Source organism: Ursus arctos, unplaced genomic scaffold (assembly GCF_023065955.2).
Source record: "Ursus arctos isolate Adak ecotype North America unplaced genomic scaffold, UrsArc2.0 scaffold_10, whole genome shotgun sequence".
NCBI classification, from domain to species: domain Eukaryota; kingdom Metazoa; phylum Chordata; class Mammalia; order Carnivora; family Ursidae; genus Ursus; species Ursus arctos.
The window spans coordinates 2600107-2623761 of record NW_026622764.1 but is presented as its reverse complement, the minus strand read 5'-3'; the positions used below and the strand labels follow the sequence as shown (position 1 = coordinate 2623761).

General features: G+C 52.7%; 1 protein-coding gene across 1 annotated transcript in view; it reads left to right on the top strand.

The window, feature by feature from the left end:
• The window catches only part of COL4A2 (collagen type IV alpha 2 chain), a 162254-nt gene that overhangs the window by 99984 nt on the left and 38615 nt on the right, over positions 1-23655 (top strand). Inside the window, 15 exon segments of the mRNA XM_026493593.4 lie at positions 2310-2444; positions 2531-2575; positions 5504-5620; positions 7288-7359; positions 7666-7701; positions 7810-7872; positions 9335-9370; positions 11686-11727; positions 13381-13479; positions 15177-15212; positions 15751-15801; positions 16728-16772; positions 20310-20363; positions 21149-21215; positions 23224-23334. Of these exon segments, the coding sequence (XP_026349378.3) occupies positions 2310-2444; positions 2531-2575; positions 5504-5620; positions 7288-7359; positions 7666-7701; positions 7810-7872; positions 9335-9370; positions 11686-11727; positions 13381-13479; positions 15177-15212; positions 15751-15801; positions 16728-16772; positions 20310-20363; positions 21149-21215; positions 23224-23334 (1009 nt within the window).

Sequence of the window (23655 nt, the reverse complement as noted above, 5' to 3'; positions counted from 1 at the left end):
AGCTCTGAGGTGCAGACACCCTCAGTGTCCGTCAGCGGACGGACGGACAGACTGTGGTCACCCATCCACTAAATGTTGTTCAGCCGTGAACGTGAGTGCAGCACTGGGAGGGGCTCCCCCCATCCGAAGAACCTCAGAAAAGTTGTGTTAAGTATCAGAAGCCAGGCACCAAAGGCCACACACCCTGCCTATGACTCCGTGTACTTGAAGTACCCAGAGTGACAGAGCCCATCGACACCGAGGGCAGACGCCAGTTGGCGTGGGAACCCGGGACTGGGGGAGGGGCAGTGGGGAGTGACTGCCCAGTGGGTATGGGGTTGCCTTTTGGGGTGATGGAAATGTGTTAGAACAAGGTAGAGCTGGCGGTTGGAGAGCACTGTGAATGTGCTGGGAGCCACTTTAAAACGGCTACTTTTATGGGAACTTCGCAGTGACAGCACGCTCCAGAAAAGGAAAGACTGGTTTTATTCCCAAAGCCAGACTTCCCATCCAAGAAACAAAGGCTGAAAAGAAGCTCGCTGACAATGGCAGGAAAGTGAGTACATGATGTCGCTATCACTTTTCCCAGCAAAGGGAATCAAGGAAAAGGTTAACGAGTGCACGAGGAGGCCGTGGGTGTTCGTCCCGGAGACGCAAGCACTCTGCTTCGCTTGATAGCAGATGCCCCCTCCTAGCTGCCTGCAAACAGTAGTCCCCCCAGACAGAGATGAAGTCGCAGATGGGAGCAGTGACAGTGCTAATGAACACACCACTTTATCCCCAAGGCTCTCGTGTAAACACCGACAAGCTGCAAGCCTCACTGCGATTAGGGGCAGTTGAAGGCTTAGGGGGACTGCGTCATCACAAGACGGTGATGTTCTAACAGCTGCAAACAGAACAGAACGGAACACAACTGGGGGAAATCTATAAAAATCAGAATCAAAGTATGTTTTGTCCCCAAACTTACAGCACATGTAACGTGTGGAGGCCCCTGAGCACTAGCCTCGCGTGACCCCAGGGTTCGTATGTCCAAGTCGGGCTGCCCACCTTCCAGCACAGCCGTCCTCAGGGAGGAGGGGACAAGCAAGGGGCGATGGCCCCCTTTACCACGTTCTTTGAAGACGTGAGATACCCCGGCTTCACCCCTGTGTACGATGCTTGTGCTCAGACAGAGGATCTGGTGGTTTCTGCCTTGGCTGGACCGTCCGGAACACATGGAGGGTAGAACAGGAGAACCCCCCGACTCCAAAACTGACGTTGGCCCAGTGGGAGCCCTAAGGAGACTTCCCGAAACTCCCCTTTGTTGGAGGAGGCGGGGACCCCCAGCTTGGGGGTAGATCGCATTTATCAGCTCCACCTTAATCTCCATCCCTATCTTCCACCCCAGAGAAATTCCTCTCCGCTTCCCCCATGCCTGCGCCCCACATCCGAAAGGAGTGGGCAGTGTAGGAACGGTACCGAAACTCGGAGGTGCGAGCCCCACGCCCCTCGGCCAGGTCATTAACAGTCCATGGCGTGGATGGACCCACCATCCTCCAACAAGCACTGTGCTTCCACTCCTTGGCTGTTGCAGGAGGCGCTGCGCTGAACACGGGGGTGCAAATAGCGGTTCGCGTCTCTGCCTTCAGCTCGTTTGAGTATTAGCCCCGAAGTGGAATTGGGGGCCCACAGGGCACTTCTCTGTGTCATTCTTAGAGAAACTGCCATGTGCTCCCCATTGGCTGCAGTCGTCTGCACTCCCACCCACAGGGCTCAGGGCTCCCATTTTTCCCGCATCCTTTCTGCTCAGCATCTTGTCTTTTTTCAGTAATAGCCCTCCACGTCCAACGGCTATGGGCCTGGATCTTTGTAGGCTTCAGAAACCTGCATTTCTTCTGTGTGTGTGCAAGGGGTGAGTGTAGACAGGGGAGATGATCCAGCCACTTGTGATACAGGACACAGTTCTATACCTGTCACGTGCATTATATTGAGATAGAGAGAAAATCTTAGAAATTTGCTTGGAGTTTTCTTTTTAACTGAAAACACTTTTTTTAAAAAGCCAAGTAAGTTGGTTCTTTCGTCCCGACCCAATACCAGCATTTCACAATAGCATCACTTTAGTTCAGGATGGCTTTTTCTCACATTTAACATGTTTTTTTCTTTTACAACTCCAGGACTTTTCTTAGCCAGAAGTCACTCTGTTGCAACTGTGGCAGGAGATGGAAGTTGACACAGAATGTTCTCGGAACGTTGTAGCTCTTTGAGAATGAAAAGCATGGTTTCAAAAGCAGCGTGATAGAAAATGCGCGTCTGTTGTGACCGATCGTGACCGAACTCTGTTGTTTCTGCAGGGCCAGCCCGGGCCAGTGGGCCCCCAGGGGTACACCGGGCCCCCAGGCCTGCAGGGATTCCCAGGACTGCAAGGCCGCAAAGGTGACAAGGGCGAACGGGGGTCACCCGGGATCACAGGACCGAAAGGAGACGTGGTACGGTGACCGCTGGGACTCCCTCCACTTCTGCGATGGGCGGTGGGCGTCCTGGCCTTGGGTAAGTTTGCCTGCCTTCTTTACAGGGAGCGAGAGGTGTGTCTGGATTCCCTGGTGCCGACGGAATTCCCGTAAGTGTTTTGCACGGTTGGGATCGTAAAACGCGGTACGCGTGCTAAGCAATAGCTTATGACTTACAGAAACGTCTCTGACTAGGCCTCCTGTTCTGCTTACCCCACGAGCCTGGCAGGGCTATACGTGCGTACTTTTGCCGCTGGAGTCCAGTCAAATATCAGACAGATTGTTTCCTTTGCAAACGTTCTTCTGGACTTGGCTTCAGCATCCAGGCTGCTTTGCCGAAGCCGGACATTGTTTTGTAATAAAGAGCTAGAGTGTTGCTCAGATATGCTCCGTAAGAGCCGGCCTCGACATTCCGTTGCAACCTGCAGAGAGCAACCTGCAGAGAGAGCAGCGCGGCCGCGAACACGGAGGTGATGAAGCCCTTTCAGACATTCGTGCAGCTTCCCAAAGTCTCTGAAGGCAAACCACATGTAAACAAGAAGAAGACAAGACAGGGTTCGTCCATGAGAAAATCTCCAAATGCAATAAAATGTGTTTTTCTAACCTAGTTTACTTTACTTCTTGTGGCATACAAAAATAAACAGAGCGCTTGACTCACGGCCTCTTCACAAGGACCCGCCAGGAGGTTTCCCAGGGTCCGCTTCCTGCAGAGCCCGGCTGTGCGGGGAGATGTGTTTATCACACACGCGGGCGTCCGCTGCTGAAGCCTGAGGACATCTGCTTCAGGAGCCGTGTGCACATGTCTGGGCCCTTACTCCACGCACCGTGTCCTGTGTCACCGTGTTAGCATGCACAAGCGTGCACACACACATGCAGAGCCGCATTCCCGGGGCTCCGTAAGCGGGGCTGCTGCCTGGCAGGAGAGCAAGGAGGGCGGGCGTGGGAGCCGTCACGAAGAGGGCGAGCTCGTCTTTCAGAGCCTGAGCCACACATCCGGGAGAAGGAGGCTCCCGGAGCTGGAGAGAGGAAGCCACCCGCAGAGACGCAAGGCCTGGGTGGTGGTGACCCCGTGCGTCACCTGGACGGGGGGCTCCCACACACCAGTTGGACACACAGCTGCGACCAAGGAAGGAGGCCGCTTTCCCATTAGTCAGAATCTTGAGAAATTGGCAGAGGTGAAGAATCCGTGATTTCCAGGGATAAACAAGGAGTATTTCCTACCAACCTCCTCAAACCAATTCGCCCATTTTTAAACTGCTTCTCTGAGCTCTTTGGGCCACCCATCCGTTTCGTCTTCTGGAAGCTGAAATGTGAGTGTAAATGGAGTGATCTCATGGAAAAATACTGTAACTCCTCTGAATCATATTTCAATTTGTTTTTCCACTTCTTAGACATTTAAGATGAGGAGCAAATAGTTTACAAGTTAGGAAGTACAGTCACGTGAGGGAGTGATCACTCCAGTGAGCATGGATCCAGGTTTCTGCAGAATCTCCAGGCTGCTCAAGACGGCCTCACTCGCTGGCCACAGGGCTCTGGGACGGCACAAACGTGAGCCGAAGGGCCGCCTGCCGCTTCGAAGCCCCTCAGCAATGTGACGTGGAAGGACCGGGCTAATTTGAGCCGTTTAGAAGTCGTGCATCAAACATGACACGCGGTCAGGATCTTAGAGGTGTATCTAACCAGATGCTGGACCAAGGTGAGCAGTCGGCCCGGTATAAGTAAAACCGTTCTTGGAAGAACCGTGTCAAACTAACGTCAGATTGGCGTGCGATCTCAAGTGACTGAGATCGATTCTAAGAGAGCAAGAAAAGCCAGCAGCAGACACATAATTCAGGAGGAGCGTGAAGAGCTCAGTTTAAGAAAAGCTTCATAGAATAACGCCGGTCGTGAGCAGGGCATCTACTAAGCTTGTTTTCTCCTGCCGAATTTGAAGGATCAGCTTTCGTGCCTGGTGACTTACGGGGTCTTTGGGTTGTCTCTTGTCCCCCAGGACAGCTGCCTGGAAGTCTGTTGTCTCTCTTCTTATCTGATGGCGCTAGTTAAAGCAATGGCTTTGGATATCCAAAGCAAAGAGACATACAACCAAAGAAAAATGCTACTTTTTTTCATCATGTTTCGTAATATCATTCAGGGTCCTGGCCATCTGTGTAGGATTTGTTCATTTATCTTGAAATGTCCCAGATTTCTCAAAGTAAATCTAAAAGGCATCCAACATGGCCTCAAAAAATCACTGTGGAATATACGTTTGGTCTCTTGTCAACAAAATCAAAATGTTAAAGAAGCTAATAAGATAGCATATATCTGAACATCCGTGGGGAGAAATAGCATGATACACTGTGGTCTGGTAGCACGCAAGCTGTGGGTTACTAGCCCAGCCCTGGCTGTCTCAGGAACCGGACGAATACAGGTGGGACGCCCACAGACTCAGCCTGTCTCTAGTCATTCAGAAGACATTTGATCATGTTGCCTTCCCTCCCTCACCCTCAACATCGCAGAACATCTGACTTGCTTTCTCTTCACGTTTAAAATCAAGAAAGGAGTGTTCCTCCCAAGAAAGCAAATGAGAGGAAGTCGGTTCTTCTACAGAGACGTAGTCACATGAAATCCCTTCTGTGCGAGATCTTTTCCCTGTGTGGGATGTGGGTCCGTCAGACTCACCCTCTGCAGTTCAGTTGGGCACAAAAGATAAAGGCACTCTGTTGTCCCTGCAGAACCTAGCTGCTTCTAGAATGTTTTCTGGAATTTTTAAGTCTACCGTGACCTGTCCCTGCAAAGAGATGTCCCAGTAGACCAACGACGATTCACTTCTTCACCAGAGCCCTTGGGAAACAGAACTTTGTCTGGAAGGCCTTTCTCTTGCTTAGAACTCTGCCCATGTGCCTCTGTTTACTTAATCTTCCATTCCTTCATCTGCTCGTTCTGGGTTATCTCTGCCCGTGGGTTCATGCAGGATGGGAGGATACGGAGCTCTTTTATCACAGTGCTCGTGAGAACCACAGTGTGTGTACTGGAAAGCTCACTTACTTTTCTCGTCTCAGGGACACCCCGGGCAAGGTGGGCCCAGAGGACCACCCGGCTACGATGGCTGCAACGGGACCAGAGGAGACGTGGGCCGGCAGGGACCCGAAGGCCCTGCGGGGTTCCTCGGCCCTCCCGTGAGTACCCGCACAGCGCATGCCGTCCAGCGGTTAGCTCCAGAAGCTAGCTGGCTGGCATTTGTCAACAGAGGCTTGGAGGATATCGTGTGCCTCTCGCAGGCCCATCCAGAAGGCCCTTTCAGAAAGGGTCACAAAGAGACTTTCTAAGGAGGGCGGGTTGTCTCCTGTGGACCCCAAGGCCGGGTGAGCAGGCGCGCTCCGCCTGCCTCTCGCACCCCCAGGAGGGTCACATCCCTGGGAGGGTCGCTCCCCTGCCCTCAGCAGGTGGTCAGGAGGAAGGAGATGTTCCTGCAGACATCTCAGAGTGATTTTCCTGGGTCCAAAGAACTTCATTTTCCTTATTCATTCTGTAAACAAGATAGAAAATGATTGGCTTGGTTGCTGTTGTGCGATCTTCCCGGTGTCACCGTACTCTCCCCCAGGCCGCATGTCAAGCAACAGTGAATCACAGTAATAGCAAAACTCAAATAAAAAGGCTTAAAGCTTGACAGATGCCCTGTGAGTCACCATCTCATTAGATTCTAAAATCCTCTGTGACATGAGAAGCATTCTCCAGCCCTGACAGGTAGAAGGGAGCTCTTTTTTTTTTTTTTTTAAGGGAGCTCTTTTTAATGGAAGACGTTCTCATATTCATTTATTTTGTTGACTGTTTTCAGGTCTTTGCAAAAAATCTTGAAATGGTTTTCAGGACTGTCCTGCCACCCTCATACCATCAAAGTATTGCAAAGTCAGGGTTATACCAACATCTGGTTTGGTAAAATTTTTTATTTAGGAAACATTTTTAAAGTTGGGGAAGAGCAGCCATGCGTCCTGCCTGTGTTTCCTACAAAGCTAGTGGACTCCTCACCCCCGACCTTTCAGGTCTTCCTCCCTGGGTCGTGTCTTTTTTGTGGTTCAACTTCTCAACAAAGACCATCACCTTCTAGTCTGCCCTAATATCGTAAAACTTTCATTATCAATAAATATATCCGTTACTTTAAAATACTGATTTTTTTAAGATTTTATTTATTTTTTTAAGAGAGTGAGCAAGAGAGAGAGCACAAACAGAGGCAGAGGGAGAAGCAGACTCCCGCTGAGCAGGGAGCCCGACACGGGGCTCAATCCCAGGACCCTGGGATCATGACCTGAGCCAAAGGCAGATGCTCAACCGAGCCACCCAGGCACCCCTAAAATACTGATTTTATGTGCAAGGCATTAAAAGACATTTAAACACACACATATGTGCATACACACCGGGTGTACTTGTCACGATTCTTTTTTACAGAATGACCCAGTATCTCTCCCAAAAATGGTGCCTCCGTGCATACATGTCCATATTTTTAGCACCCTAATGCCAAAGAAAAGACAAAAACATGATTACACAGGAAAATAACATGTTGATATCCTAAAAGATGAGTTTACTGAGCATTTCTTTGGGTTTTTGAAAATACATAAGACCTATAAAGTATTTCCATTTTAACTTTGAAGGAAGATACTGCTGGGTAAATATAAAAGTGAGAGTCTCACCTTCGTGGCTAATTGTAGTGACCGGTGTCCAGAATAAGCTAAATAAGGAATAAGCATTGCCATAAAGGTCGCTATTGAATCACCCAGATGACTACGGCTGCCCTGAAGGTTAATGGGTCTTCCTGCGTTTTCTGTCTCCCATGTGCGTGCTACCATAGGGGCCCCAAGGACCCAAAGGACAGAAAGGCGAGCCATATGCGCTATCCAGTGAGGACCGCGACAGATACAGGGTATGTTCGCTAGATACGGGGCTCGAGACTAAGCGATCGGTGTAAACTCCTGATTAGTAACTGTGCTTTCCAAGTATGGCTGAGTTGTGAGGACGCGAGAATGGGGAGCACGTGGGGTGGCAGAACCACCCAAAATCATCGCTATCCCATCGGGGTGACGTTCAACTGTGGGTACACACCGTTCCCATATTCACAATGCCCCAGATAGGAGGTAACATTACCAAGCCCCTGGTTGTGATAAAATGTAACTAGATCTAAAAATTTAGTTAAAAACCAGAACTCATACCATTGTGTCTTCTCAACTAGGGTGAACCCGGAGAGCCTGGATTGGTTGGTTTCCAGGTAAGTTCTGTTTTTATTAGCGAATGTTCCAAGCAGAACTTTAAGAACTCAGGACTCCGAATACCAGTCTACCTTTCTTAACAGCCTACTCTTGCTGCCTGTCCTTAGGGCACCCCCGGCCGCCCTGGGCCTGTAGGACAGATGGGTCCGGTTGGAGCTCCCGGAAGACCAGTAAGTACTCGCTGGTGGACACTTTCAGGGCGTCCTCTAGTGACCCAGCTTCTTCAGTGCTGGTGTGGACGGAAGTGTCATGATACAGCAGGGATGCTTGTGGTCACTCTAGAAAGCATCCAGACAACACAGGTCATCCTTTGCATACATTTTGCTACTATTAAGGATGAAGAATGAGGACTTCAAATTTGTGGGTACCAGATCACCACGAACCACGTCAAATTCTGGCTTAGCGTTGGCTGGGCGCCCCTCCAGTCACACAGAAGCTCTCTCAGCCCCACACCCAGCCCGCTGACCAGGGCCCTGTCATCCCTGGGCAAAGCAGATCGAAGTCCAGTAGATGAATAAGGAGGTACTGGGCTCTGCCTGGGCGTGGCCATCATCACGAGCGAGGTCTTAGACATCAGTTAACAAAATGGCCCTAGTGGCCCACCGGAGTGCCGGTCTGCAGGTGATCCCTACCCTTGCCACTTGAATGACAGAGTGAGTTCAGTGCAACAGGACAAATGCCTGGTTGAAGGAGGGCTTGCTGCAGGGAAGGAAAGAACCAGAAAGGAGAGGCACGTCCCCCCCTGCCCGAGGACCCGGAGCTAAACCGCCACCAGAGGGCCCCTGACTCTCATTCCCCAGAAGTTTAGCAGTGAGACGAACGGGCCTCGAACAACATTAGCAGAGATTTGGCTCCAGGTGGCAAGAGACCTTGTCGCAGAAAGCCAGTGAGATGCGGTTCTGTGATCACGGGTTCTTTGCTCTCCTGCCGCACGAAGTTGCTGGCTTGCTCCCAGCGCACACCAGCGGGGAGGGGGGCATTCTTTAAATACACCGTTCAGGGAAACCCGAAACAGTGGACAGTCTTCTCTGTGTCCTGGGCTGGTGGGACAGCTGCAGGTCCTCCTCCAGGCCGTTGAATCGCCCACACTGCTTTGTGCTGAAACACGAACTGCTCTTCTCATGCGCCTTTAAAGCCTCATCCTCGGGGTGAGTTGACAGAGTGCTTTGCAGAAAGACAGCGATGTTCGCAGCTGGACTTTCAACCCTGCAGTTTGGGCCTGTAGGCTAATACTGTTCACGAACATTTGCTGACCCACCAGCAAAACGTGCTAGACGGTGTCCCGTGGGGAACCCCAGAGGAGAAGCGGTCTCTGCAGTGACAGGGCCTGGGACCTTGCAAGGGGTCCGAGCAAGCAGGAGTAGGACACTGGTGAAGTCACAGGTCTGAACTCAGGGAAGCAAAGCCAGAACAGCTGTGCATGGCCAGCCAGCAAGTTCTGAGCGCCAGGCCTGACCCGGTCCTCCGCCTCCAGCCTTTGCTCCCCGCCCAGACAGATGTACCAGAAACCTCTATACATACTACACAGGCGTCTAAACATACAGCGGACAGCTTTCCCAGGGCTTTCTAGCAGATGTTATCTGGGTCCTGGGATAAAGAAAACAGTTTACACATTTCTTTGTATTTGTGCAGGGCCCGCCTGGACCCCCTGGACCGAAAGGACAGCCAGTAAGTTGGTTATGGGGGTGGGGCGGGGTGCTTACGTTCTCGTGCGTACCTTTCTTGGCCACAGAACTACCTGGTGGACGACAACAGGCTATTTATTTCGTGATGAGAATGATTGTGTAGGTTTTTAGGACTTAGTGTTATAAATGCAAAGTTGAATCCACAGGTCCCCCCGGAGTGCTTGGCGCATCACATAAGCGGATACAGCAAATGACTTGTTGTCTGCCTATCACATGACACCTGCTGTTGTGTGAAAATCGCACTGCCGGACGTTTGATTGGAAATGCGGGTACAGGCACGGCTTGTGCTCGTGTGAATGCACAAGGGACGAAATGTGACTAGATCCGTGTGGAGGAGCCAGTGGCATCCTTCTCACCCAGACGTGACCGGGCTGTTTGTGCCCGAGGGTGACGTCGGCCTCCAGGGGACACAGTCGGGGATTTTCAAGTCCAGCTTGAGCCCAGAGCAGTGCTGTTCTCATCAAAGAAAGGCTATTAAGTTGGACGGAGCACAGGAAAGTAGGCGGTCGTCAGAACCTGCAGAGAGAACTAGGGTTCAGTGTCACCGGTGAGCTGGGTAGCTGTCCGAGACCAACAGCAGGAGGTTGGCAAAGGGGGTCTGTGATCAAGGTGTGACATGCGTCGGAAGTGCTAGGTAGTGTTACCAACGTTGAAAGACCGTCCGTGGCCCATGCGAGGCTGAGGACATCCCCCAGCCCGCACATTCCCACGTCTGCTCCATGGAAACCTCATCTCTGTGACCTCCGGGGGACCTCGGCTGCCAGGACCCCTGGGGCCCCCGGGCCCCCCCAACTCCCATCACCTCTCACATGGCTTCCGGCTGGGGCTGGAGCTCATTAAGGCTGCTGCCCCCACCGCTGGGCTCCCCACTGTCTTGCAGCCACGAGCAGGGTGGGAACGGCCCAGAGCCAAGAGAAGCGGATGTAGGACGGGGCGGCCGAGCCCCAGGGTCGCCTCAGATCCCCACTTGGCTGCAACACAAACAGCCCTCACCCTCCGCCAGGTCACTTCCTGGGGACTTGGACAGCCAGCTCATGGGGCAGAGGGACGGCAGGGGCCCCGGCAGATCGCATTCTCATCTAGCCTGGCTGCGTTTCTGTGCTTTGATTTCAGCTCCCGGCCAGGTGGGAAAGGAGCAAAACAGCGAAAATTAATTAAAGGCTTTGTTTTTATTTTTGGAGAATATCTGGGCATGGGAGGGGGCAGGCGGGATACTGCCGAGAGGAAGACCAGATAGGGCCCCACGTGATCCTTTGTCGCCGCGGGAATGCAGAGACCCTGGGGAGGAAGCAATGTTGTTTGCAGGCTGAAGAGAAGAGCATTATTTCTATAATACATGTGTGTAGGGCAGCTTCTCGTCGGGCTTAGCCTGGGCTTCGGGGTCAAGTCCGTCCTCCAACACATGTCCACCCCCTCGTGAATCTACTAAATCCTTGCTAAGTCGGGGCCCAACCCAGAGAATCACCATCCCCTAAATTCATTAAAAGGGTCAAAGTGTGAAAATTGAATTATCTTACCAAGAGGAGAAAAGGCGGAGGCAGAAGGGACACTGAATCATGGTCCTCAGATACGGGATCCAGGGGGACAGTGAGCCTGAGGACTCGCTCTGAGACCCTCATCTGCGCAGATGACAGGCGTACGAACGAGTCCACGGGACCCGGGAGCAGGTCTGAGCTCCACCACACGCCTGCAGTGAGGACACGCTCCCACCGCCCGCAGCGTCCGCGTTCATCGTCGGGGGGGGGGGGGGGGTGCTCGACGGTCGCAGGGCACTAGCTCATACAGCAAGTGCAGAATTAATGACTCAGCCACCGTCCTGATGAGGACGGTTGAACAACAAACTCTAACACATTCCCAAGGGCTGGCAGAATAACCACTGTCAGTCCAGTGTTTTCGAGGTTTTGCTTTGAGTATAAACTGCAGATTCCTTCATAACACATCACGCTTCTGCTCCCCTTCGTTTTCATCACTCAGACCTAATCCCGGCAAGTGTGCGGAAGGCGCTGGGAGGTGCCCCTTGCTGCTACCCCCACGTGACCCCAGCCTGCTCCCGTTCACGTACAGTGACCCCTGGGCTCGGACTTCTGTTATGTGGTTTATAGGTGGAACTCGCAAAAGAAAAGAGATTCCTTTTCTTTTGTGTCAAATAGCTTTGGGGAGGGGACTCCAGAATATCTGCAAGGATAATTGTTCAGTATGCCGCAAGTAGATCTTACATTTCTTTTTCTTAAAAAAAAAAAAGTATTTCACTGTGATTAATGACTCTCAAAAACTTAGAAAACTCATCTCTCTTTTCAGGGCAACAGAGGACTTGGCTTTTATGGAGAAAAGGGTGAAAAGGTAAGAAAACATAATAGATAAAAAGTGGAGGCCTGCTTGGCAATTAGGAAATAAATCATTTTAACGACCGGTTGTCCTGGCCATTTGCACGGGAAGTAATCACTGTGAAGTGCCAGGCGGTGGAAAAGGCTCCAATGACAGTGATGGGTTGCTAAGACCATGAAATCCACCAGTGTGGGTCAGCCCCGGCCAGACCTCTGACGCAGACACGACCTCGGCTGTCCGCAGCACCCACAAAGTAAAGGCATTGCCCCGAGGTGTCCCGACGTGGGGAACCCTGAGCTGATTGAGCAGACCAAGCCGGGAGCCAGAGGCCAACATGGAGCCGGCTCAGGGAGCAGGCGGCCCGCCCCGACCAGGCTCACAGGCGAGCGGGAAGACCGCGGGTCTGTAATCCCCTGAGCCACCAACCCGGCCTTCGAGACCGGCACTCGAGGCCACGTGTGTGAAAAGCTCAGCAGGCCGAGCCTCCCCAACACGTACCCATCGCATTCACAAAAGCTCCCGCCCACCGTGCATGCGTGCGTTTGGTGCCCGCGTGGTCTGCAGATTTTCATCTGTGTCCCCCTGTGCTTTTCGATGGGACGGCGCCCTAAGTGGGATCCGGTACCGCCCAGGTCTGAAGAGAAAGGCTGTTCCCTTGTGTTAATACCCTAGAAAAGATTGTGAAAGCAAAACATTGAACGATCCGAACACATAAAGATGTAAACGCCTGTGCAATGAAATATGTCAACATAGTAAACAACACAAAAAGAAGAAAAATCTAGAAGAAATCACGGAACGGAAGGGAGAGTAGGCACGTCAGGCAGAACAGAAATGAAGTGAGCGTCTATAATCTCCAAAGAGTTGATTCAAATATTAATAAGAAAACATCGAGGTCCTGACAGGTGAGGGGGCGGTGGGCAAGCAGTCCCAGACATTCTTTCAGAGGTAATGTTAGCGGACTCGGAGAATACACACAGGGTCCCCTTTCTGCAGCCGATACCTCCTGTCACTTCTGTTCATACCGTGTGACATCCGGGCTCACATTCGTATCATGTCCTTTATGTGGGGAAATTCCAAAGCAAAGACAGTAAGTTTCCTTTTGTGACGATGAGTTCCTGGAAAGTGATGCACGTATCGTGCAGAGACCTTGTCTAATGATGTTGCAGGTTCGTAGACTCGCCGTCTGGGCATCCCATGAAACGGGCTTCCTGCTAATGACAAAAAGGCCCACTAGACTGAAGATCCTACTTTCATTAACGTAAAACACCCTGAACTGGTGAAACAGGGGTGGAAGTGGGGCGTCTTTCCTTCCTTACCCCTTGGCCCCAGTCGCGGAGAGCGTTAGAGTAATGTGTTCATGTGAAGACATTAGCCCTTGTGTAGAGATTCAGCACAAGGAGAGAACTGCACAGGAGCAAGGCAGCCCAAACGTGGGAACAACCTGAACAGCTTTTATGAATGCATTACGAACGATCATGAATGCAAGGCCACACAAATAATTTTGCGCTGTGATCATTTTATATTACACTATGATTATGACATTACAAAGTTATGTACCTGTGGTTAGTAATACGCAAAATAGAAACAGCAGTTTGTGTGGTGCTTTTATTCACACTCGATAGTGTCTTTCCAGCTTAAGGATTGCTGCTTTTGCTAACCCACCCACAGGGCGACGTGGGACTGCCGGGACCCAATGGGATCCCATCAGACACCCACCATGCCATCATCGGACCCATGAAGGAGATGTTCCACCCAGAGCAGTATAAGGTAAAGAGACTTCAGCAAAATTGACTGCATTCCCAGTAGAACTATAATAAGGAGGAGGGAAAAAAGGAACTTTCTTTGGTCTTTTTAAAACAATCACAAAGCCAGGGAGTCCTCACCATCCAGCTGGTACCTCAAGCATGAAAACACTGCCCACAATCACACGGGTGCTCGGTCCCTCATCTTCAAAAGCTGTGACGAATTTGAGACAATACGAGATTTCATGAAACCATCTCAAATCTGTCCTAAGTACGCAGCTCTCCTGTGCAGGCGCGGGCTCGTGGCCAGAGCATAGTTCAAAGCCAGGATGGGGAACTCTCTGAGCAAAGTCTTGTATTTGGCGCAATGAACCTGCTTTTACTCTTTGCTGACATGGGGCATCATTGTGGGTGTTTTTGCATCAGTTTTCTGATTTTTATAAATTCATTAATATTTTGTCAGATTAAAAGTGTGGTCTTGGGGTCTACATAAGCATTAACCCCCCATTCACCACTCCCTCGCTCGGACGGGCCACTGAACCACCCCGAGAGTTCGAGCTCCCTTGTGCCCAGTGCGGATGGTAACTCTGGACCGCGTGTGGCTGCCGAGTGCAGACCGCAGTGAAACCCCCAGATCAGGGCGGGCACAGGCAGTGCCTGGGGACCCCAAACATAGAACCTAATTCCCGCTCTCAAGGATCTGTCCAGATGGGGATTGGGTGCACGGCCATGGGTGGGAGAAGGCCGGCCTCGGAGGAAATCAGTCGGGCGTCTGTGCCTGACTTAAGAACCACCTGACCATGGACAGAAGTGGCTCCGGCGGTGGCCCGTGGGAGGCAGAATGCCGGGAAAGTGTGTCAGGAGCAGGCGGTCATGAGCCAGCTGAGTTTAGAGCAGGACCGCTGGACAACCAGGCAGGAGGGGGTCCCCATCCAGTCATCAGTGGGATCCAGGCGGGATTCTGGCTCCTGGGGGTGCCCCGACCCTCAGCCAGGTAGGGCCTCTGTCCAGTCTCAGGACAGGAGCCAAGGATGCGGTGAGGCCAGAGCAGGCTCAGTCCATGCTGAGGTGCTCGAGCTTGCACCCCAGATTTCCTTCGTCTTCTGCAAGCAGGACGGGCTGGGGCCAGGGCCCGGCCGGCCTGCGGGATCCCTGCTGCAGGGGGACAGGGATCCGGGACACCGTCCCAGCAGAGATGGGGAAAGGAACCTAGCCGGTCACTACATTTCTTTCACCATCTTAGACCAAGAGGGATGCGAAAAATAGATCATATAAAATTGATACTGCTTTCCAAATAAAGTCTCTCTTTTTCGGGATTTTAGTACGTTCCAAATGTGTCTTTTTCTCAGAGGACCCTCCTAAGAATATCTTACTCAAACGAATATTATGGTCAGGGGCTTGTCCCCGGGCGTGTGCTCTGGACGGCGCGTCCTGTCTGCCTGCAGCTGGGGGTGATGAAGACTGACAGCACGCCGAGAAGACGGGCAGCCTCGCAGTCATAGGACACATAACATGTGGTTTAACGGCTGATGTGAAAATGCAGAAGAAATCTCACCCCTTTTTTCTTGAAGTTTGAAGCTGCAAAATGTAGGACTTGCTTATTCTGATGCATTTGCAATCATTGTTTACAGGTCCACTAAACACTTTTCTGCGACCTCAAACCCTGACCACTGTTTCTATTCTTGAACTAATGGCCTGTCTTACATTTCATTGTCTTCACAGGGTGAAAAGGGGAGTGAAGGGGAGCCAGGAGTAAAAGTAAGTTGAGCAGTTGCTTCTCCCTGGGGGGCCCCCGGTTCCCGTGTCCCCGTGCGGTGATAGCATGCGGGCTCTAGCGGCACCCACCTGCTTCTCCAAGCGGGTTCACTTTGCCGCTTCTTTTCGGAAAACAGTTTTAGACTGTCTTCCCTTTTGCATCACAAACGGCAGCTCACCGACATTTCCTGGGGCTCATGGGCTGAACCTCCGTGCGTTCGGAGAGCAGGTGTGGGGCTCGAGGCCCCAGCAGGTTTGGCGACGGCTTCGGTTCTGGGTCCAGCTCACCGTTGCTCGGCCGTTCATCCTTGCCACACCTGCCCCATAGTCCCAGCCCTCCCAGCGTCACCAGCTACGTGACGATGCTGGTGGTGTCCGGGATTGCCGATAATCCAGGCCGCCTGGCCAACTTTCTGTGACCCGACGTCGCACTGGGGTGGACCAGGGACCCCAGGAGGCAGGCTGGCCTGTCGGGGGGCTGGAACCCCCGAGCAGGGGAGGTGTGACAGGCCAGCCACCTGACGTCTCTGTTCTCTCCTAGGGCATCTCCTTGAGGGGAGAAGAAGGAGTCATGGGTTTTTCGGGTCCACGGGTAAGCCCTGCGCTCCGTAACTGCGGTTTGTGTCGGTTTGTGTTTTAAGTAAATGCATTCTTCAGAGCAGTTTTAGGTTGCCTGTGAGGTTGAGGTCAAGGTACAGAAATGTCCCATATGCCCTCCCTCCCCCCACCTCACGCGGCCTTCCCCACTGCCAGCGTCCCAACCAGAGTGGCCTCCAGGGACTGGTGTTTGACACTGTGCCCCCCACTGGAGGAGGGCGGGAGCAGGACAGACATTGCTGCTTCTGTAGTGAGGCTCACTTAACCTGCGGGGACAACCGTGCAGACTGTCTCCAACACAAGAACGCGACTCTTGTTTCCCTGAGGGTCCAAAGGAAGTGTCCCCAGCAGGATGGGGGGGGCAGTCAGGGGAGTGTCTCCCCCAGGGAGATTCAGCACCTGTGGCTCCCACGCCCGAGAGCAGACCTCCTTCTTCAGAGCATGGCCTGAGATGACGCCTGCCACTTCTGCCCCCCTCCACGGGCCAGAGCTCGGTCACCTGCCGAGCTAAGCGACAAGTGAGCTGGGAAGCGTGGCCAGAGCCATGGCCAGAGCAGAGAAGGTGGCCTGGTGGTGACTCTCCGGTAGCCACTACCCCTAAAAAGACACATGTTAGAGTCTTCGAAAATAGGAAGAGACTCCTGAAACTGGTGGAGGGCAGGCCTTGCTTTGTCTCTCCCTGTTGAGGTACAGCGTCCTCACCTATTTCTCCGTATTTCCTTAAGGGGTGGATATGATGCATTCCTGAAAGTGTCGCTGAAATGATCCACCTCCTTAAGGAAATAAAAAGCATCTTCGGATGGCTTTGCTATTTCATAGTGAAGCATTTCACCCCAGCCCGTGGCAGGTGCCGTGACCGCGCCTCCTGGAAAACATCGCTGCATATTCTGAGCCGCTGTTTCTATTTTCTGTTCCACCCAGGGTGCTGCTGGCTTTGATGGTGAAAAAGGTTCACCGGGACAAAAAGTAAGTGGATGCATGGAACACTATCTGCTCGGGGCTGACGCACCTTACAAGGGTCAACTATGAAGACTGCTCTCCTGGGACAAGAAAGTGTCCCGCAGAAAAACACATTTAAAACCCTGCGTTTACAGCGGCATAAAGCATCCTTCCTCCCAGACCACTGGCGATGCCCGAGGCAGCCCACCCACCCATCTCCTCCCTTTTGCAAAGCTGCGCGTTGGTTTGTCCTTTGGCGCTCTCCTCGGCGGCGGCGTGCGCCACTCGGGAAAGTCGCCAATGTGGTGGCCAAGTGTCTACCTGCATTTTTCATGGTTGATCTCACACATTTTGACACTATCTTCAATGATGACCCAATTAGTTTTATTCCGTGTTCTGTGGACAGATTTTTGGCAGTTTTTTAAAAGGAATTAATAAGTGAGAAATGTGTAATGAATCTGGGTCAGCTTAGAATTGTCTGAGCTCTTGGTCGTAGGAGAGGGTGCGCGGAGAAACAGTGCTCTTAAAGAGTGACGTCGTTAGGTTCCCTACTTACTGTTTCTGGTGATTCGATCACAGGATACGGAGCCGGCCTCCTTCCCGTTGTGGACGCCGGCGCCCTCCCCAGCCACAGGTGTTGTCCCCGCTCTGTGGGCATCGTTTCAGACACCCACGAGCCCCTGGAGGACATGCATCTGTCCCCGCGTATAATTGCACGGGAAATAGCACACCTCTAGCACTCTGCCCTCTGGGTTGTTCGGCCCCGTGCCTCGCAGATGACCACAGGTGAGCACGGACACGTCTGCGTGGTCCTGGGCAGCTCGTGAAGCAGCAAGACGAGGATGCGGCCTGTGTGCTCACGACCCCGCGCCAGGCCTCCCGCTGCTTGCCGTGGGGCAGCCATCGCACAGTCCACGTTAGGGTGCGTGCCTCTCGGGGTCCACGGGCTCACATGCCCATCAGTCAGCCCTAGTAGGTGTCTAGAAATAGACTTTTTAAAAATCAGTTCGGCTTCTGACTCAGGACTCTTGAATCCTGCTCATGGCTCCACTGCGGGTTGGTGGTAGGACATCAGGAGAACCAGAAGGATGTGGGGCTCATCAGTGTCCCACAGGGAGCTCCCCCTTGTCTGTCCAGGGACTGCAGATGGCTTTGGCCTCCCAGCTCGGTTTCTGAACTCACTGGCTCTAGGCACGGGCCCTGCGAGCCCTCCGCAGAGGGGAACAGAAATGGGATCAGCCTTGACTCCTTCCTGCAGCCTTGGCTAATGTGACTCTTCCCGTCCCCGTCCTTTTATCCCAAACTCAGGCCAGGGGGCTGACATCAGGGTTTCCCTAATGACATTCAACTTCTCACGACATTAGTAACTGGTGGGGGTACGCTCCCCAAAGACAGCATACCTGGAGGACAGCTGTCCAGGCTGTACCCCAACCAAGGGCCAGAAGGCCAAATTCCAGTTAAGGATTTCAGTAATCAAGTGAGGGGACAGAGGACTAAGCAGACGTGACATCTACAAGTAATCCGTTCCACCCACAAATGTAACCAAAGTGCTGCTGTTAATAGTGAAATGACAATTATGATTTTTTTCTACACCCAACACTAACGAGTTATAGGCTTTTAAAAAGCGGTTGGACACAGCTGCCCCCGGAACGCGTTGTTTACGTGAGACAAGATGCTCGGCAGACACCACCTGGGGCCTCTGAGTGCTGTGTCCAGATGTTAGGATGAAGGCCCACAGCCTCCAGGGGAAGACAGGGACACTTCCGGCCAAGCGGGACGTCTCTGTGGGGAGACAGTTTACTCGACTACACAAATAGGAAATGCCGGGGACACACACGAATGGCGGAGTCACCTGCTCGTTCGACCGCACTGCATCTCAGACGTGACCGCTGGGTATCCTCTTACTGGACAAGTTGCCATTATTCCTCACTGTCCAGTTACTAATCTAATCCCCAGATAATTCCTCCTTGACCACGCACCCCTTGCTTCCCCTGACCCTGTTGTCATGTTTGCACCCAGAAACACAAAGAGAACCTGTTAGATGGTGGTTCTCTCAGTGTGCCAGACGACTGGGCCTCCAGCTGCCAGGGGTCTCAGATGAACCACGAGTGCGAATTTTCCCCTTTACTCTGCTGAGTTATACCTAATACTCGGCCCACCCCCAGGACCCAGTAACTCCCCTGCTGCTGAGAACTCACAGGGAAACTTCTAGATCATTGTGTTGGCTTTGAGGATTCCAGCTGCCAGTAGTCTGGGCGAGAAAAATACTGAGCACCCTTATTTGTGCCCTTTCTCCTGTTGGTTTTCTGGAACAGCCGGTTCATTCCAAACCGCTCAGGCTTGGTTCAGACGCGTTGGTGCTCTTTTGGCGTATTCAACACGGGTGGTGATCACGTGGTCTGGGGGTGCGCTGCTCGGTGATGACGTCACACCCCGCAGGTGATGCTTGGGCGCAAAGGGCGACAGGCACGTTTGGCACGATTGCCGTGCCGGGCGCACGCGCAGCTCAGACCGAACGCCTCGTTGCCGGCCCCTGTCCCTGGCAAGCTCTCGCAGGATTCCTCGCCTATCTCGAGAGATGGCCTCCAGCTAGATCCATTTAGCACCAGAGAAATTTGCCTTCGCTTCTGAATCTTCAGCTCCACCTAGTGTGAAAGGAAATCTGTCCGCATCAAAGGCCCACCGGGAAAAACCACATTACCGCCATCCGTGTTCATTCTAGACAGCAGGACTTTCCACGTTCACGTTATCCTGTAAAATAATCAGAATCTGGGGCCTCACCGTACATGGTCTTTAGCAAGAGGGAATGAGTTTCTAGATTTTTTAAAAAGCTTTACACGTGTCTCCAGCTATGACGTGGCTCAGAGGGTAAGCATTCTCTTTCAGTAAATACTCAAGGGAATTAGAAAGCAGCACTTTGCACTTTTTAAATGAAGGGAAAAATTCTAAATTAAGAAGCATCAATGCTTCTCTTTGGCGTTAACTTAAAGTTTCCCAAGCGCATCTTGGGGGAAGGTTTTAATAGACGGCCAGTCGTAACCTCACTGACGTGGGCCTCCGGGCCTCCCGAAAGATGTCGCAGGACGGACACAGTACCCCCGGTGCACAGTTCCTGCTCAGAAGGCGAACCTGCACCCAGGGAACCCTAGCTCTCACGGCTCCTCGAGGGGAGTACGCGGGGCAGAGGAGCGCCGCACGGCGCCACGAGGAAGAGGCGGCCGCTCCCACCGTGGGGCCCGGGCGGCACCAACAGCCCAGTGTCTCCAGCAGCAACGATGGAAACGCTACTGAGAAAGAGAGGCGGCGGCGGCAATGATGAATTATGACGCTTAGAGACTATCCGCCAAATGTCACGTTTGGACTTGGTTTGGATCTGATTTGAACAAAGCAACTGCAAAAAAAAAAATTTTTTTTTTTGAGACCAGAATCAGGGAAAATTGGGCACAGAGTGTGTAGTAGGTAATTTTAATGAATGGTGAGCGTTATTAGACATAATAATGGTATTTTGGTCACTTCTTAAATCCTGTTAGAGGTACGAATAAGCATTGAGCATCTTTCTTGCAGGGGATCAAAGGACTGGATGGTTATCAAGGCCCCCACGGACCCCCAGGACCCAAGGTGAGCTCAGTGCTCCTTTGGCGTGCGGATCACCTGCTGACGCCCTGTTGGCGGAGGCATCCTGTGTGATCTAAGCAAGCACGCAACACCCAGGCCTGGACAGATGGGACGGACACGGATCTATTAGTCCCGTGTGTCTGGGCCACGCAGGGGCATATGGAAGTCACGGCCTGGGGCGGAGCGAACCCGTGGGGTTCTGGGAGCAGGCTTCGTAGTAACAAGAGGATGGGGTACCCCCTCTTCCCAGGGGAGAATATGATTAACTTGTGTGAGTAATTCCATGGGCTGGCAGGGAGGTGATACCCTGTCGGCTGAGGACCAGGTGGGGTGCAGCTGGGCAGGTGATGGGGACCCAGCCAGGTGGGGAGACTTTCCTGCTGGGGGGGGCACATCTGGTGAGGACCGGGCAATTCAGTGGTTAGGCCTTTGGGGCCCTGGGAGGCTCGAGAAGGTTTAGGTCTTATCATCCAGATGGTATTAGATCAGGGTATCATGGCATTGCACCCCACCCACCCCACGGGGCTGCCCAATAATGGAGTCATCCGACAGTACAGAAAGTAGTCAGCTGACCACCTCTGGTGCTCGACGAGGATTTCAGAGGGAGATTAGTACCTTCTACTTTGTTGCCTCTTGGTGCGGCCGGCTGGTGCCCGGCTGGTGGCCTGGACATCACCACAGCCCAGGGGAGATGGTGCCCTAGCTTTATTCCCTGCAAATATGCAGAGTATCCAAAACTCCAAAAGGCAGGTCTCAGATTCTTCTGTTTTCCTCTTTTCTTCCTCCAGGGAGAAGCAGGCGAGCGTGGCCCCCCAGGTGCACCTGCTTACTTCCCTCACCCCTCCCTAATCAAAGGTTCGTATGGCCACATCACACATGCAACCTCTTGTTTCGGACACGGTTGTGAACTTGCAAGAAAGGTTTTCTAAGCAAAACAAAACAAAACAAAAAAGATGTTTAGAACATAACCTTTGGAGAACATCGGTCTCACGTACAGCTCCCCTCCCTGCTTGAATCTGGGGTCACAGAGAGACCCCCGCTTCACCTGTGTCCTCTGTGCTCCAGCTGAGACCCCTTCCCTGGGAGAGTCCCTCCCTCCTGTGTACCGCGTGCAGGTTCTGCTTGGCCGCCTGTCTGTAATACCACGAAAGAATCCCAGTCCCCCGCACCTCTGGCTTCCTGGCAGCAGCCCCAGCCTCCCTCACTCCTTTACGCCCCATGGGCAACCAAGGTGCTTCTCCCCTCTGCTTGCCAGTGTGAAGCCCCAAGTTGGCCATAATCCATAATCTGTAAACGGCCACATCCTTTGAACCTTCGAGGAATCCCCATGTATTTGCATGACCGACTGCCCAGAAGGTGTTCCCACTGTCCCAGTGGACCCCTGAGTGTAAGTGAAGGGTTTTGTGTGTGTTGGAGCTGACGCCCATTTCGTTATTTTACTCAGCCTTCCAGATGGGCGGGACCATACCAAAATATTCTAATTCTGTGATAAGAGCAATGGTCTCAGAACCTTTTTGAACATGAATCCTTCTAGGTTAAAAAAAACCAAAACCGTTTTCAGCACGCCTCTGAATAATCATACGTACATGTATTTATGGATAATTTATCGCGTTGTACGGAGCGCCACGAGGGCAGTGATTTTCTCCGTCGTGGATCATTCCTGCATCCCCGCTTTCTAGAACAGTACCAGGCAGATGGTAGGTTACCTGGATGGACTGAATAGTGTACGTACTACCTCATACGCATCAGAAAGGAATTTTTAAGGCTGAGCGTTTTAAAATAAAGATGGTCAAATATTGTCTTCCTGCACGCAGCAGACCAGTTGGCCCCCTGTGTTATATGTCCAGGGGTCAAATACACCCTCTCCTGCGTGCTGGGAACCATCTGTCCGTTGGAGAACAACCTTTGCATGTGTTCGTCCAACGTGGATGAGAACACAGACTAGCACAGGGCTGAGGACAGAGCCCGGCGAGTCCCCGAGAGAGCAACGCCATTGGCTCCCCGACGCAGAGAGAGCTGCGTTTCATGCGTTCCTGCCAATTAACACATCCGGGTCAATGAGTGTGCTTGGAATCCACGCTTAACACCTCGGATCGCCCTCCCTGGGCACCCGTCCTCTAGACTGTGGAGTCGGACGTGCCTGCCAAGCCAGAAACCCCAGGAAAAGGAATATGAGCTCCACTCACTGTTAGTGATTATGGTGACATTGAAATACTGCCTTTTGAGGCTTCGGGAACATAATTTTTTTAAATTAATGTGAGCCATTTTTCAAAAACGTCACTGACTGAGAGCCCAGAATCCATCTACTTCCCGTTTTCACCACCTCCTTTTTCCGAAACCGCACTGGGAAGGGGTGGCTCTGAGTTGGTGAGCGGGCAGGTGAGGGCTCCTGAGCACGATCGGCTGACTAATGAGCAGATTCCCTCGGGGAGGAGGGGAAACTAAATGTATCCTCACAGAGCAGCCTTGCAGGAGCTTGTCAAGACCCGGAAGGCTGGAGGAGACTTGTGGGTTTTTTCTAATGATTGCAAGGTAACTAAAACAATTAATCTTGCTCTTCTTCCAAACAAATGAGAGGGTCAGTGGTTTTCACTTTTATTGTGTTCCCCCTCTTGCTCGTTCCTGACGGCTAGTACTTATGCAGTGCTCCCGGCGCGCGGGCAGGGGTCTCAGCTGCTCTCATCACACCTGTCGATTGATTTACTTTTCCTAACCAGCCCCTGAGATGGGGATTGATGCCACCCCTGTGTTGTTGGTGGAGAAGTTGAGGCGCAGAACTCAAGATTACGTGTGTTATGAGTGGAGGAGCAGAGGTCGGACCCAGGCAGTCCTGTTCTGAGTGTGGGGCCCGTCTCGGTTGCAGGTGCCAGAGGTGACCCAGGATTCCCAGGGACCCACGGGGAGCCGGGAAGCCGGGGTGAACCAGGAGACCCAGGCCCCCCGGGCCTCCCTGGCACGTCCGTCAGAGACGAAGGTAATTGACTCCGTGGTATCAAACGTGTGCCGCCCACCCCCAGCCCCCGCCGGTGTTCATGTAGAGCCCTGGCCCCTTCCTGACCGCTCGGCTCCACCGCTGGGCTCTCACAGACGAGGCTCAGCGGCTCGAACCAGCTAGAGCACATGTGCCATGGGCTCTCCGGGGAGCGGTGCCCCTGCGACAGCAACTCCCCACGGGGCCGGGTTGTGCCGCTGACAAGCAACTAGCCGGATGCCGTTGGCTGGCCGGGACGAGTGGGGGCAGTCGTCCGAGCTCGGGGCCAGGGCCACAAGTGTCACACCTTCGTTTGGGGCTTTT